We start from the raw sequence: 15,591 nt of genomic DNA on the forward strand, positions 1-15,591 counted from the left end.
ATGCCAATATTTATTTAGCATTATTCATAATACCTGAAAGGTAGAAATGATTCAAATATAAGTCAATGGATGAATAGATAAATAAAATGTTATAGATCTGATACAGTGCCTGAAGTACTATGGATAGAGGTTCGTGACATTGTACAGGAGGTGGTGATCAAAACCATCCACAAGAAAAAGAAATGCAACAAGGCAAAATGGTTGTCTGAGGAGGCAGTAACATACAGCTGAGAAAAGAGACCCAAAAGGCAAAGAAGGAAAGGAAAGATATACCCAACTGAATGTAGTTCCAGAAAATAGCAAGGAGAGGTAAGAAAGACTTCCTAAGTGATCAATGCAAAGAAATAGAGGAAAACAATAGAATGGGACAGACTAGAGATCTCTTCATGAAAATTAGAGATACCAAAGGAACATTTCATATAAAGTTGGGCACAATAAAGGACAGAAACAGTATGGACCTAACAGAAGCAGAAGATATTAAGAAGAGGTGGCAAGATTACACAGAAAAACTATACAAAAAGATCTTAATGACCCATATAACCACAATGGTGTGATTGCTCACCTAGAGCCAGACATCTTGGAGTGTAAAGTCAAGTAGGCCTTAGGAAGCATCACTACAGACAAAGCTAGTGGAGGTGATGGAATTCCAGTTGAGCTATTTCAAATCCTAAAAGATGATGTTGTTAAAGTGCTGCACTCAACATGCCAGCAAATTTGGAAAACTCAGCAGTGGCCACAAGACTAGAAAAGTTCACTTTGCATTCCAGTTCCAAAGAAGGGCAATGCCAAAGAATGTCCACACTACCACACAATTGCACTCATTTCACATGCTAGCAAAGTAATGCTCAAAATTCTTCAAGCTAGGTTTCAACAGTACATGAACTGAGAACTTCCAGATGTTCAAGCTGGATTTAGAAAAGGCAGAGGAACCAAAGATCAAATTGCCAACATCTGTGGGATCATAGAAAAAGCAAGAGAATTCCAGAAAAAAACACCTACTTCTGCTTCTTTGACTATGCTAAAGCCTTTACTGTGTGGATCACAACAAGCTGTGGAAAATTCTTGAAGAGATGGGAATACCAAACCACCTTACCTGCCTCCTATGAAACCTATATGCAGGTCAAGAAGCAACAGTTAGATGCAAACATGAAACAATGGAATGGTTTAAAATTGGCAAAGGAGTACATCAAGGCTATATATTGTCACCCTGCTTATTTAACTTATATGCAGAGTACATCATGTGAAATGCTGGACTGGATGAACCTCAAACTGGAATCAAGATTGCTAGGAGAAATATCAATAACCTCAGCTATGCAGATAACATCACCCTTATGGCTGAAAGTGAAGAGGAACTAAAGAGCCTCTTGATGAAAGTGAAAGAGGAGAGTGTAAAAGCTGGCTTAAGCATTTAAAAAAACTAAGATCGTCATGCCATCAGGTCCCATCACTTCATGGCAAATAGATGGGGAAACAATGGAAACACTGAAACACTTTATCTTCTTGGGCTCCAAAATCACTGCAGATAGTGACTGAGCCATGAAATTAAAAGATGCTTCTTGGAAGAAAAGCTATGATAAACCTAGACAGTGTATTAAAAAACAGAGACTACTTTGCTGCCAAAGTCCTTCTAGTCAAAGCTATGGTTTTTCCAGCAGTCGTCTATGGTTTTGAGAGTTGGACCATAAAAAAGGCTGAGTGCCAAAAAATTGATGCTTTTGAATATGGTGTTGGAGAAGACTCTTTGAAAGTCCCTTGGACTCCACGGAGATCAAAGCAGTCTATCCTAAAGGAAATCAGTCCTGAATATTCACTGGAAGGACTGATGCTGAAACTCAGGCTCCAATACTTCGGCCACATGATGCAAAGAGCTCACTCATTGGAAAAGACCCTGATGCTGGAAAGTATTGAAGGCAGGAGGAGAAGGGGACGACAGAGAATGAGATGATTGGATGGCATCACCTTCTCAATGGACATAAGTTTGAGCAAGCTCCAGGAGTTGGTGAAGGACATGGAAGCCTGTCATGCTGCAGTCCATGGGGTTGCAAAGAGTCAGACATGACTGAGTGACTGAACAACAACAACAGTGTACTTCAATGGAATGAAACTCAGACGTATAGACTTCTCATACTTGCTACATGCTTGAACATCTAAAACATTATGCTAAGTGAAATAAGCGAGACACAAAGGGGCAAATAATGTATAATTCTATTTATATAAAATATCTAAAGTAGACAAATTGATGAGGAGAGATATAGAGTTATTGCTTAATGGTTACAAAGTTTATGTTCGGAGTGATAAAAAAGTTTCAGAAATAGTGATGTTGATTATACAACTTTGTAAATGTCAACAGTACCACTGAATTATACACCTAAAATGGTTAAAATGTCCAGTTTTACATTTAAAAATGTTTTTATTATCTGATTTTAAACCATTTGGTTTGCTTTTTGATGATCTTCTATTACTTTGACCTTCAATTTATTACTAGGGTTCAGGAAGAATGTCGAACTGTAAAAGGTGACATAGAAATCAGTCTTTATACAGTTGAAAAGAAGAAAAAACCATCTTATACTACCCAAAGGGTAAGTTTAGCTACAAAGTACTCTGCAATACACTATTTGCAAATACCAAGTGTTTGAAAGGTGGCCATTATGTATTAAGTGATTATTTTGATAGGTGTCTATATATAAAGAAACTATTTTTTGAACCCCATATTGAGATATGACTATTATTAATAATGATAAAATGCACAGCATTAGGACTATCCCCTCAAGTCTAGGACGTGGTTATTGTAGGTATGATATATTTGCATTAAAATACCATTTTCATTTGGTTAAAGTAAACCTTAAAATTATTGTCTGGTCACTAATCACAATGTAAAACAAATGCTGAGATACCCTAGGCCAGAGGTTGACCAACTACTGCCCAGGGACTAAATCTGGTCTACTGATTCCTATTCCTATTAATAAAGTTTTATTGGAACACAGCTATACCTATTCATTTATATATTGTCTATGGCTGCTTTCATGCTCTATGGAGTTGAGTAGTTACCACAGAGATCATATCACCTGCAAAGCCATAATATTTATACTCTGACCCTTCACAGAAAAAGTTTGCTCACCCCTGCTATAGGCTTACTTCTGGCCTACCTAAACAGGTGCAAAATCTGATCTATACATTAGGAAAATTAATATATACCAGTAGAAACTTGTAAGCAGGGAGTAAGAGCCTGTACTCCATTAGGTATATAGTAAACTCCTTACCACTTCTCAAGTGGCTCAGTAGGCCAGTCCAGGTTCAATGCAGGGTACAGGATCCTTGGGGCTGGTGCACTGGGATGACCCAGAGGGATAGTATGGGGAGGGAGGTGGGAGGGGGTTCAGGATGGGGAACACGTGTACACCTGTGGCAGATTCATGTTGATATATGGCAAAACCAATACAATATTGTAATTAGCCTCTAATTAAAATAAATAAATTTAAATTAAAAAAAAAATCCACCTTCCAATGCAGGAGACATGGGTTCCATCCCTGGGTTGGAAATATCCCCTGGAGAAGAGCATGGGTATCCATTCCAGTATTCTTGCCTGGGAAATCCATGGACAAAGAAACCTGGTGGTCCACAGCCCATGGGGTCACAAAGAGTTGGACACAGCTTAACAACTGAACAACAACAGGAAAACCCCTTACTAGTTCTTAGAGGTTGAACAAACTAGGCACATAAGAATATATAGTTTTGTTCCCAGATCTAATAAATGTAACTCCTAAAGAGTATGATAAATAGGGAAGTCTAGGTTGATTTTAATTTTTTTAGACAAATATAGGGGATGGATGCTGAATTTTAAATGTCTTTCAGTATCAATAAACACAGTTTTAGGTAGTATATTACTATCTCTAAATGTTCTTAGATCATTTTCTTAATTTCTATTCAGATTTTATTAGCTTATTTGATGTTCTCTGATAAGATTATTTTCTTAGAGATCATGAATAACTCATATCCATGATTTATATTCTTTTTCCTGCTAAGCTGATTTATCAGACATCAGACTTGTCTAAGACTAATAAACAGGGGAGTTGACTCTGTAAGCATTTTTATTTATACGGAAAATGAGAAACATTTACACATAAGATAAAGACCTGGCCCTTGATACCGATTTATAAGAACTTTAAAATTATTTACTTCTGATGACATATTAGGGTTATAGCTTTGGCATATGATATATCAGTAATAATATTTTATACTTGTAAAGTTTAGAATAAAAGTTTTTATGTTTTAGTTGTAAAAATTACATTTTTATTTTGACTTGTTTACTGAATGTAGTTTTTATAGAACTAAAGAAATACATGTTATATTAAGAATTATATATATAGATATGATGTAGATAGCTGGCTTTATCCTATAATAATTTGTAGATAATATGGAATATGTAAATTCTGGGCAAATTCTTGTAGCTTAGAGTTTCAGCACTGTCTAATTTGATCACAATGTTTTCAAAATAGGAAAGTAATCAATATTAATGGAAATGGGTTAAATATATAGAAATGAAATATATTTTATATAAAAATGTAGTATAAAAGTATATCTTGGGTTTTCTTTTGAGTATTCATTTCTCTTTCACCTCCACCCTTACTCTTCAGTTCAGTTCAGTTGCTCAGTCGTGTCCAACTCTTTGCGACCCCATGAATCGCAGCACGCCAGGCCTCCCTGTCCATCACCAAGTCCCGGAGTTCACTCAGACTCACGTCCATCGTGTCAGTGATGCCATCCAGCCATCTCATCCTCTGTCGTCTCCTTCTCCTGCCCCCAATCCCTCCCAGCATCCGAGTATTTTCCAGTGAGTCAACTCTTCACATGAGGTGGCCAAAGTACTGGTGTTTCAGCCTTAGCATCATTCCTTCCAAAGAAATCCCAGGGCTGATCTCCTTCAGAATGGACTGGTTGGATCTCCTTGCAGTCCAAGGGACTCTCAAGAGTCTTCTCCAATGCCTCAGTTCAAAAGCATCAATTCTTTGGCACTCAGCCTTCTTCACAGTCCAACTCTCACATTCATACATGACCACTGCCCAATTGATTTGCTTTATATATATTCTTTTGTGCATATTCACTGAACTTTTAATTTTTTAAAATTTGTTTTCCTTCTGTTTTACAGAGTGATTATCAGCCTAGCTATGGGCGATCTTTGCGAAGGACACAACGCAAACGACAGCATACTTACCAAACACGATCCAACATAGAGCATAATTCACGAGCATCATGTCAAAATTCAGGTGTACAGGAAGACTCAGATAGCTCCTCAGAGGTTAGATATCTGCTATTATTTATTTAGTGTAATTTTTTGTTTCCCAGTTAATATCATCATTTTGGATTTACTTTTTGTTGTTTTTGCTTTGTCAATATTGCTTTTTCAACTAGATTTAATAACATGATACCATCAATGAAGTCAATATCTGAGATCTTGTAAAATCACAAAGAAGTTAATGAATATCTGATACCTAGATTCCTTTTCAAAGTTCTTTGTATCTATGAAAGGCTGAAGATCTATGCATCAAAAAAGAAACAGGAATTTGATAAAATCTGGATTTACTTTTAAGGGTCACCTTAATAGAAAATTATTGAAATAACTTTCTTAAAAGAGGATTATTCATTAATAAGGCATTTAGTACTCAAATTAAGCATTATATCGAATTCCTTTAGGTATCTTCTCTTATTTGTACCTAAGATGTTATCTTGGTTGAGGGTATCAAACATGCCAGGAAAAGTTTGACTTCAAGACAGTGAGAAAAGAGAGTGAGAGCAAATCTGCCTAGAAATGAAAAAAAGTAAATATTAACAGAGATAACTAGCTATACAGTCCCAGAACTTGTTCACTGGGTAATCATAATATACATGTTTTCTGTTATTGTTGACTTTACTCATCATGGAGATTACTAAGTAATGATTTTTCTTAGACCTAACCCTTTTCATGGTAATGGAATAAAGACCATAGCAGTTCTTTTTTTTCACGTTCCTCTCTTTTTCAGTCCTTTGCTTTTGTTCTTTTAAAACAACTGTCACTGTTAAATGAACAATGAAGGCTTCATTATGTACTGACAATATATGGTACCCCCATTCTTCTCCCAGCATTCACAGTTCTTTAATTCTTATCAATGATATGCCTCCTTCTCTACTCCTGTTCATGAAAATCTTGATTTGAAAAGAATGATCACTTAATCAGTAATTGATATTGTCTTTTTAATATAATAATTTTGGTTGTGCTTTAAAAACGTTTCCTGGTCTTAATAAATATTATAATAGAAATGCTTTTTTTCCCCCAAAAAATAATCCCTGAGATATGAGGCAACTGGTAACAGTATATATACAATAAAATAGGCAATGTGATACTGTCTAAACTGGTGATTGTATATAGAAGGGTCTTATCTACTTCAGTATGTTTGAGATCTTATATAATAAAAGGCTTATTAACTTTTTTATAGAAAGTAATTATACTAACTTGGTAGAGGCATATAGGAGAAGGCAATGGCACCCCACTCCAGTATTCTGGCCTGGAAGATCCCATGGACAGAGGAGCCTGGTGAGCTGCAGTCCATGGGGTCGCTAAGAGTCAGACACGACTGAGTGACTTCACTGTCACTTTTCACTTTCATGCATTGGAAAAGGAAATGGCAACCCACTCCAGTGTTCTTGCCTGGAGAATCCCAGGGATGGGGGAGCCTGGTGGGCTTCTGTCTATGGGGTCACACACTGTCGGACACAACTGGAGCGACTTAGTAGCAGTAGCAGAGGCATATAAGTATTTTTATCTTTTTTATATAGATTTTTTTAAATTATGGCTTTCTATAAGAAAAGAATCTGAATAAGAATATATTTTTATATGCATACAAATATATGCGTATATGTACATATAAAACTGAATCACTGTGTTGTATACCTGAAACTAACAAACCTTGTAAATCAGCTATACTTAAATTGAAAAAAAAATTTTAACAAAATTTAAGAGAGCTATATTTGGGATTCTTAAGGAATCTACTGAACCTTTGAAATAATAATAGATGCCTCATATCAATAAGATAGTAGATGCTAGAAATCTTTAAATACTTGGTAGGCTTAGTTGTGAGTTATATAGAATAATGATTATGTACATTTTAACCAGAACTCTTTTTTTGGAGGGAGGAATTCAAAAAGTTTTATGAAACAAATGGTACATGCTAATTAATAATATACTAGTTAATAATAACTGTATATCTCAATTGCTGGCTCTTTCTTCCAGGAAGATGAAACAGTTGGCACAAGTGATGCTTCTATAGAGGATCCTGTTGTTGAATGGCAAAGTGAAAGTTCCTCCAGGTAGTTTTAATGGTTTTGATTTGGTCAAAATTATTTGATGGTTTTAATGTGAAATTATGTATGTTCTTATAGAAATTTGGTAAATCCAGTTATAATAGTGTTTTATAGTAGGAGTACTAGGTTAGAAGCCCAGAGATCTGTTGTGTTATCCTGGCTCTACCAATATCTTTTTGCACATGGAATTTAGTTCCCTCATCCCTAAAGTAAGATTCTTTGTAAATGCAATGTTCAACATCTTGGCAGGCTATCTGTATTTATTTCAGGGTTAAAACAACTATATTTAAGCATTTCTAGGGATAAGGAACATCTTTATTTAAAGAAGTTTTTGTGGTTTGGACAGGAATTTTGAATTTTAAATACTGTTATGGGAAATTAAGCATTATACTTTATCCAGAAATCATTTCATTAAAATCACTTAGGTAATGGTCAAAATTCTATATTGATTTATTTTGTCTTTGGTTAGAACAAAATCAAACAATGTCATTTATAATACTGTTTGATTACAAAATAATCATCTTTCAATCATGAGGCAAAACTATTCCTTTTCAAAACTTATGTACTCATAATTTTGATTTATTTACAGTGATTCATCAAGTGAATATTCTGATTGGACAGCAGATGCCGGAATAAATTTGCAACCTCCAAAAAGGCAAACGAGACAGGCAACACAGAAAATATGCAGCAGCTCTGAGGAGGAAAATTTGAAGTCACTTGAAGAAAGGCAGAAGAAACCTAAACAGACTAGAAAGAAGGTCTGTGAGTTTGCAAGTTTTTTGTGGGGTTTTTTTTTTTTTTTTGGTTGTTGATTTTTATCTTTGATATTTGAATATTTGGGCTTCCCTAGTGGCTCATATAGGCTTCCCTGGTAGCTCAGCTGGTAAAGAGTCTACCTCCAATGCAGGAGACCCCAGTTCAATTCCTGAGTCGGAAAGATCCCCTGGAGAAGGGATAGGCTACCCACTGCAATATTCCTGGGATTCCCTGGTGGCTCAGACGGTAAATAATCTACCTACAGTTCAGGAAACCTTGGTTCAGTCCCTGGTTTGGGAAGATCCCCTGAAGGAGGGCATGGCTGCTCACTCCAGTATTCTTGCCTGGAGAATCCACATAGACAGAGGAGCCTGGTGGGCTACAGTCCATGGGATCACAGAGAGTCAAACTAAGCACACAGCACAGTGGCCCAGATGGTAAAGAATCTGCCTGCAGTGCAAGAGACCAGGGTTTGATCCTTGGGTTGGGAAGATACCCTGGAGAAGGGAGTGGCTACCCACTCCAGTATTCTTGCCTGGAGAATTCCATGGACAGAAGAGCCTCTTGGACCCCAGTCCATGTGGTCACAAAAAGTTGGGCATGACTGAGCAACTAACACTTCACTTTCTTTCACTTAAATATTTAGCAATAACACTTCACTTTTCTCTAAAAATAATACCTCATTTTAGAAACTAAGTAAAATTGTATATAATAACTTTGAAATGGAAAGACCTTTTGAAATTTTTAAAAAGTAGAGGCTAGAATATTTTCATTATTTTCATTATTAAATTAAAACATATTAAGTTTGTTAAAATGTAGTAGAATTTTAAATAAGCTAGTATAGTATGAAAGGATTATTCTTGTCAATGTTACGAGTAATACATTTCTATGCATTGTTGACTTGTAAAATGGAAGGACGTTCTAAATCCTGTAGGGCTCTTATATTTCTTTGTGTTTTTATTTCACCCCAGTGATGGATTTTTCTCCACTATAATTTCATTTGAATGATATAAAAACTTAATCCATGTAATTCTTTGAATACTAATTTAAATATGTATTCTGTGTGCATGCTCTAACTTCTTGCTTTAGTGGACAGAATTATCTTCTTGATGGTCACCATTTTCTTGGCAAAAAGTTATTGTGTTACTTGTGTTTGAATTTATATGATATACTAGGGGCATGAAGAGTAACATTTATGGTTTTTAAATAGTATATAGTGTCATATTATCTGTCAACCAAAATTGAGCAACAGGTTATTCACTTGACTGTTTATTGGTACAAAAGTTGCACATAATTAATTGGTAATTAAAATGTTTAAAATGTATATATTTTGTTTTATTATAACCTGATTTTTTTTTTACCATTTTCTACTTGTGATTTCTCCTGTAACTGTTCATATATTAAAGTTTATATATTTGTGAACTCTATTTTAGAAAGGTGGACTAGTTTCTATGGCAGGAGAGCCCAATGAAGAATGGTTTGCCCCTCAGTGGATCTTGGATACCATACCACGGCGTTCACCATTTGTCCCACAGATGGGAGATGAGGTAATTGTTTCCTATTGTAACATTTTTCTCTTGTAATCTCAAGAGCACTCACTTTAATCAGTCTTAGGTTATTTATAGTCTCAATTCTATTATAGTTATATGTATGCCATCTTAAGTGTGCTGCTCAATTATATATTTCTTGTGTACAGTGACTGAATCTTACTAATTTTTGTGTCCTTTGTAGGACCTGACACAGTCTTTAATTTCGTGTATGCTCAATGAACATTGAGATAAATTGATTGGCTTGTGATGCCATGAACATAATTGTCTTTGTTTTTATCTTGATTGCCACATAGTTGAATTGAGTGGTATTTTGAATCCTAATTAAGTCCTAATATTGTTTTTATAATATGTATTTATTTTTTATTGAAGGGTAATTGCTTTACAGAATTGTATTGATTTCTGCCAAATATTAACATGAATCAGCCATAGGTATACATATATCCCCTCCCTCTTGAACCTCCTTCCCATCTCCCTCCCCACCCCACCCCACCACTCTAGGTTGTTACAGAACCCTGGTTTGAGTTCCCTGATTCATACAGCAAATTCCCACTGGGTATCATTTTTACATATGGTAATAATAAGCTTCCATGTTACTGTCTCCATACAGTCCACCCTCTCCTTCCCCTATACCATGTCCATAAGTCTCCATCACTGCCCTGCAAATAATTTCATCAGTACCATCTTTCTATATTTCATAAATATATCTTTGTATATGATATTTGCTTTTCTCTCTCTGACTTACTTCACTTTGTATAACAGGTTCATCCTAGGTTCATCCACCTTATTAGAACTGACTCAGATTCTTTCCTTTTTATAGTTGAGTAATATTCCATTGTATATATGTACCACAGGTTCTTTATCCATTCATATGTCAATGGACATCTAGGTTGCTTCCAAGTTCAAACTATTGTAAATAGTGCTACAGTGAACATTGGGATTTATGTGTCTTTTTCAGTTTTGGTTTCCTCAGGGTATATGCATAGTAGTCATATTGCTGCCTCATTTTATTCCTAGATTTTAAAGGAATTTCCATCCTTTTCTCCATAGTGGCTGTACCAGTTTGCATTCCCACCAACAGTGTAAGAGGGTTCCCTCTTCTCCACACCCTCTCCAGCACTTGTTTTTTGTAGACTTTTTGATGATGGCCATTTTGATCAGTGTGAGGTGATATCCCTTTATAGTTCTGATTTGCATTTCTCTAATAATGAGCAATGTTGAGCATCTTTTTATGTGTTTTTTATCCATCTGTATTTGTGCTTTGGAGAGATATCTGTTTAGGTCTTTTGCCCACTTTTTGATTGGATTGTTTGTTTTTCTGGTATTGAGTTGTATGAGCTGTTTATATGTTTTGGAAATTAATCATTTGTCAGTTGTTTCATTTGCTATTATTTTCTCCCATTCTTAGGGTTGCCTTTTCACCTTGTTTATAGTTTCTTTTGCTATGCAAAAGCTTTTAAGTTTACTTAGTTGCCACTTGTTTATTTTTGTTTTTTTATTTTCATTACTCTAGAGGTGAGTCATAGAGGACCTTGCTGTGATTTATGTCATAGAGAGTTCTGCCTATGTTTTCCTCTAAGAGATTAATCATTTCTGGTCTTACATTTAGGTCTTTAATCCATTTTGAATTTATCTTTGTGTATGGTGTTAAGAAGTGTTCTAACTTCACTCTTTTACAAATAGCTGTCCAGTTTTCCCAGCACCACTCACTGAAGAGGCTTTCTTTGTCCCATTGTATATTCATGCCTCCTTTGTCAAAAATAAGGTACCCATAGGTGCATGGGCTTATCTCTGGGCTTTCTATCTTTTTCTATTGGTCTGTATTTCTGTTTTTGTGCCAGTACTGTACTGTCTTGATGGCTGTAGCTTTGGGGTAGTGTCTGAAGTGAGGAAGGTTGATTCCTCCAGCTCTATTCTTCTTTTTCAAGATTGCTTTGGCTGTTCAGGATCTCTTGTGTTTCCATATGAATTGTGAGGGTTTTTTTTGTTCTAGGTCTGTAAAAAAATGCCATTGGTAATTTGATAGGGATCACATTGAATCTGTAGATTGCATTTGGTACTATAGTCATTTTCACAATAGTGATTCTTCCAGCCCAGAAACATGGAGTATCTCTCCATCTGTTTATGTTGTCTTTGATTTCTTTCATCAGTGTCTTATAGTTTTCAGTATACAGTTCTTTTGTCTCCTTAGGTAGGTTTATTCCTAGATATTTTATTCTTTTTGTTCCAGTGCTGAATGGGATTGACTCCTTAATTTTTCTTTCTGATTTTTCATTGTCAGTGTGTTTTGAATCCTAATTAAGTCCTAATATATTTTTTTTAAAGAAGCTGATAGTCAACCTGATAGAAAATATTATAGCAGATAATCACTCCTTTTGGTGCTCAGGAGAATGTCATTTCACAAGCAAGGCCTTCCTACTGAACCAGTGATTGAGTAACAGCCGTATTTATGATTGGTCAGTCAAAAATTGATTTAAATTCTATACAGTGACAAAATTTGATTTTCTCGTAAAAATTATGGTAGCATTATTATATTTTGAGCCCTAGTTGACTTGTATGGTTTCTGATACATTGACTAATCATTCATTTTTGAATCATTAAATGTTTACCCACAGTTTTCAACTTAAGACAGATAGTAGGAATGCAGTATTATCATTGTAACAAAGAAGGAGCAAAACCATGGAAATGGTTCTAAATGTCTTGGGCCATATAACAATTTCACCAAACATTTCTATAATTGTCTTTTATGGGTACTTTGAGAGACAGCTGTGGAGTAACCTTACAATTAAGCCATTACTTGCTGCCTATGTGTTGATTTTATTAAAATGTCTCCTTGTCTAAGTGTGTGTGTTTTTTTTTATATGTGTTGGACTTTTGAGCAAATATTTGTGTGGTTATTTTAGTAAAACATGCTCTGAAGGAATGTTGTATGAAAAAAGTTAGAAGAGCTTTTTAGGGGCATATCTAAAATAAAATTTCTTGTATTTATTGCCTTTTATATGGGAGCTTAAGAGAAATCTTTTTGAATTAATCTTAGAACAGAATAAGGATCTGTATACTCTGTGATCTGAGACTCCTTTCTCTTTTATAGGAATGTATTTACCTTTCCTTCTATTTTATTAAACTTAGCACATGCTTATATGTTTCAAGATTAATGTGTATCAGGTAATGACAGTTGTTCAGGTAATTGGAAAGCTGTATAAGTGAATCAGACAATGAAATGTGTGAATTAAAGAATGTTTTTAAAGAACTCATAAAGGCAGAAATATACTTTTTATATAATCATTCTCTTGATGACAGCATTACTTTTTAAATGTTAAGTCTTCATTATTTTGCCTGGAATATTCCTACCCACACATCATTACCTTTCAAAGTGCTCATTTTTGAAGGTTTAACTTAAATACCAACTTCTTCTGCATGTTATCCCTACTTTTCTTTTGCTTCCACTCCTTCTTCATGAACTTTTCCATCTAAATTATCTCTCATGATACATATTACTTTCTGCCGTGCATTGTATATCTACACATCTGTCCATATCCTTGAGGGAAAAGATTTTATTTTGATTATGTGCCCTGTACAAACATACATATTTGTTCAATATTTGTTGAGTACTGAAATAAATAATAAAGGGTAACTGAATAACATGCTTATCATGTTATTGGTAAGCATAGTAATGAATTTTTTTCTTAACTACTCCGGTTGTGTTTATGTGTGCATGTGTGTTAGTCATTCAGTTGTGTCTCTCTCTTTGTGACTCCATGGACTATAGCCTTTCAGGCTCTGCTTTCCATGGAATTCTCCAGGCAAGAATATTGGAGTAGGTGGCCATTCCCTTCTCCAGGGCATCTTCCTGACCCAGGGATTGAACCTGAGTTCTGGCATTATAGGCAGATTCTTTACCATCTGATCCACCAGGGAAGCCCCTGTGTTTGTATACTAATTTTAAACCTTTAAAAATTGTATCTGTATTTTTAACTATTAGAAATCCTGACTTAGACAGTGTTGATAGATATATGTCAGAGTATTTTAGAAATCTCCACAGTATGGTATTTTTTGTGTTACTTTTTTCTATTTATCTCTACCACCACTTTAAAATTATTGTAGAAAACATGGTTTTTTTTATTTTTTAAAAGTCTTTATTGGAGTATAGTTGATTTACAATGTTGTGTTAGCTTCAAGTGTACAGCAAAGTGAATCAGTTATACATATATCCACTTTTTTGTCAGATTCTTTTTACGTATAGGCTATTACAGAGTACTGAGTAGTATTTCCTGTGCTATGCAGCAGGTTCTTATTAGTTATCTATATTATATATAGTATATGTATATGTCAGTCCTGATCTCCCAATTTATCCATTTCCTCCTTATCCCTGATAACCATAAGTTTGTTTTCTGTATCTGTGACTTTACTTCTGTTTTGTAAATAAGTTCATTTGTATCTTTTTTAGATTCCACAAATAAGTGATATGATATTTGCCTTTCTGTTTGACTTACTTCACTAAGTATAATCTCTAGGTTCATACATGTTGCTGCAAATGGTGTTATTTCATTCTTTTTTATACATGATTAATATTCCATTGGATATATGTACCACATCTTCTTAATCCATTCTACTGTTGATGGGCATTTAGTTTGCTTCCATGTTCTGACTATTGTAAATTGTGCTGCAGTGAACATTGAGGCTCATGAAACACAAGATTCTGATCAATTTTTGACTAATTATTTAACCTATCTGTGCCCTAGTTTCCTCAACTGTACAATGGGGATAAAAGGTATCTATCTTATAGGGTTCTGAGAAGGATTAAATTAATGGATATTTGTAAGGCATTTAGGATTATACCTGAAGCATGCTTCTCTGTCTCTTGTTATTAATCTTTAAAACACACCTGGCAGCAGAATGTTCTCTTCATTTGATAGGTGAGCATGTGAAAGACCAGAGTCACATGGCCTGTAAAGGTAGCACGAACAGCAATCAGGTCTCCTGACTCTTTCCTTGTCCCTAGAGTTGCCTCTGTGTAATGATTGTGAGGTGTTTGGAGTAATAATAAATCAATGGAGTGGGAAAAAATCCTCCAAAATGGGTCTGCTATTAGGGAGTAGCTACATGTACAAGAAGGGTAGAACTACTTATCTATTCTACATGCAAGTTGATCTTTAGCTTCTCGGGTACAGAGTGCCCCCAAGGGTATTTGAGGACCAATACTGTGCAAGGCCATTCACTCTGGCATTGTTCTACCCTGGTGGGCACATGCTTGGGACAATAAGCTGTATCCAGGGTGGCACTCACTTGTGAAATGTTTGCTGATTGTTTAGTCAGATCTAGTATTCCTAGCTTTAAAAGAAACTAAGACTTTTGTGGTTGGGAGGTGATTCAAACCTGTCAGTAGGGTGTGAGGTTGAAAAAAGGATTATTGTGGGAAAGAAACTTTTTAAATGAATCTATATGATAGTGAATGCTGTCTTAAGGAGGCGAAGGGTTTTACCAAACACTTGGATTAATTTTTCTTTCATACTATGCCAGTTCTGATGTTAATTTTTGAAAAAGAACAATTTTAATTGGGAAATTACTGTATTTAGCAGTAGACTGTGACATATACACACACAGACAGGTTTCTCAGGTGGCTCAGATGGTAAAAAAAATTCTGCCTACAGTCCAGGAGACCCTGGTTCAATCCCTGGGTTGGAAAGATCCCCTGGAGAAGGGAATAGCTACCCACACTAGTATTCTTTTTTTTAAAATAATTTTTAATTGGGGAATAATTACTTTACAATATTATGGCGGTTTTTGCCATATAACAACATGAATCAGCCACAGGTGCACATGTGTCCCACCATCCTGAACCCCCCTCCCACCTTCTTCTCACCCTATCCCTCTGGATTGTCCCAGAGCACAAGCTTTGAGTGCTCTGCTTCATGAATCAAATGTTCACTGGTCAATATTGTAATATACATGT

At 35.3% G+C, this 15,591-nt stretch overlaps 1 protein-coding gene across 1 annotated transcript in view; it reads left to right on the forward strand.

Annotated features, from left to right (window-relative positions):
* The window catches only part of BRWD3 (bromodomain and WD repeat domain containing 3), a 160,128-nt gene that overhangs the window by 85,228 nt on the left and 59,309 nt on the right, over positions 1–15,591 (forward strand). The window contains exons 20-24 of the mRNA XM_005700591.3: positions 2,486–2,579; positions 5,147–5,296; positions 7,265–7,341; positions 7,925–8,093; positions 9,525–9,638. Coding sequence (XP_005700648.2) covers positions 2,486–2,579; positions 5,147–5,296; positions 7,265–7,341; positions 7,925–8,093; positions 9,525–9,638 — 604 coding nt within the window. The remainder of the gene's footprint in view (positions 1–2,485; positions 2,580–5,146; positions 5,297–7,264; positions 7,342–7,924; positions 8,094–9,524; positions 9,639–15,591) is intronic.

This window comes from Capra hircus (assembly GCF_001704415.2).
Source record: "Capra hircus breed San Clemente chromosome X unlocalized genomic scaffold, ASM170441v1, whole genome shotgun sequence".
NCBI lineage: Eukaryota > Metazoa > Chordata > Mammalia > Artiodactyla > Bovidae > Capra > Capra hircus.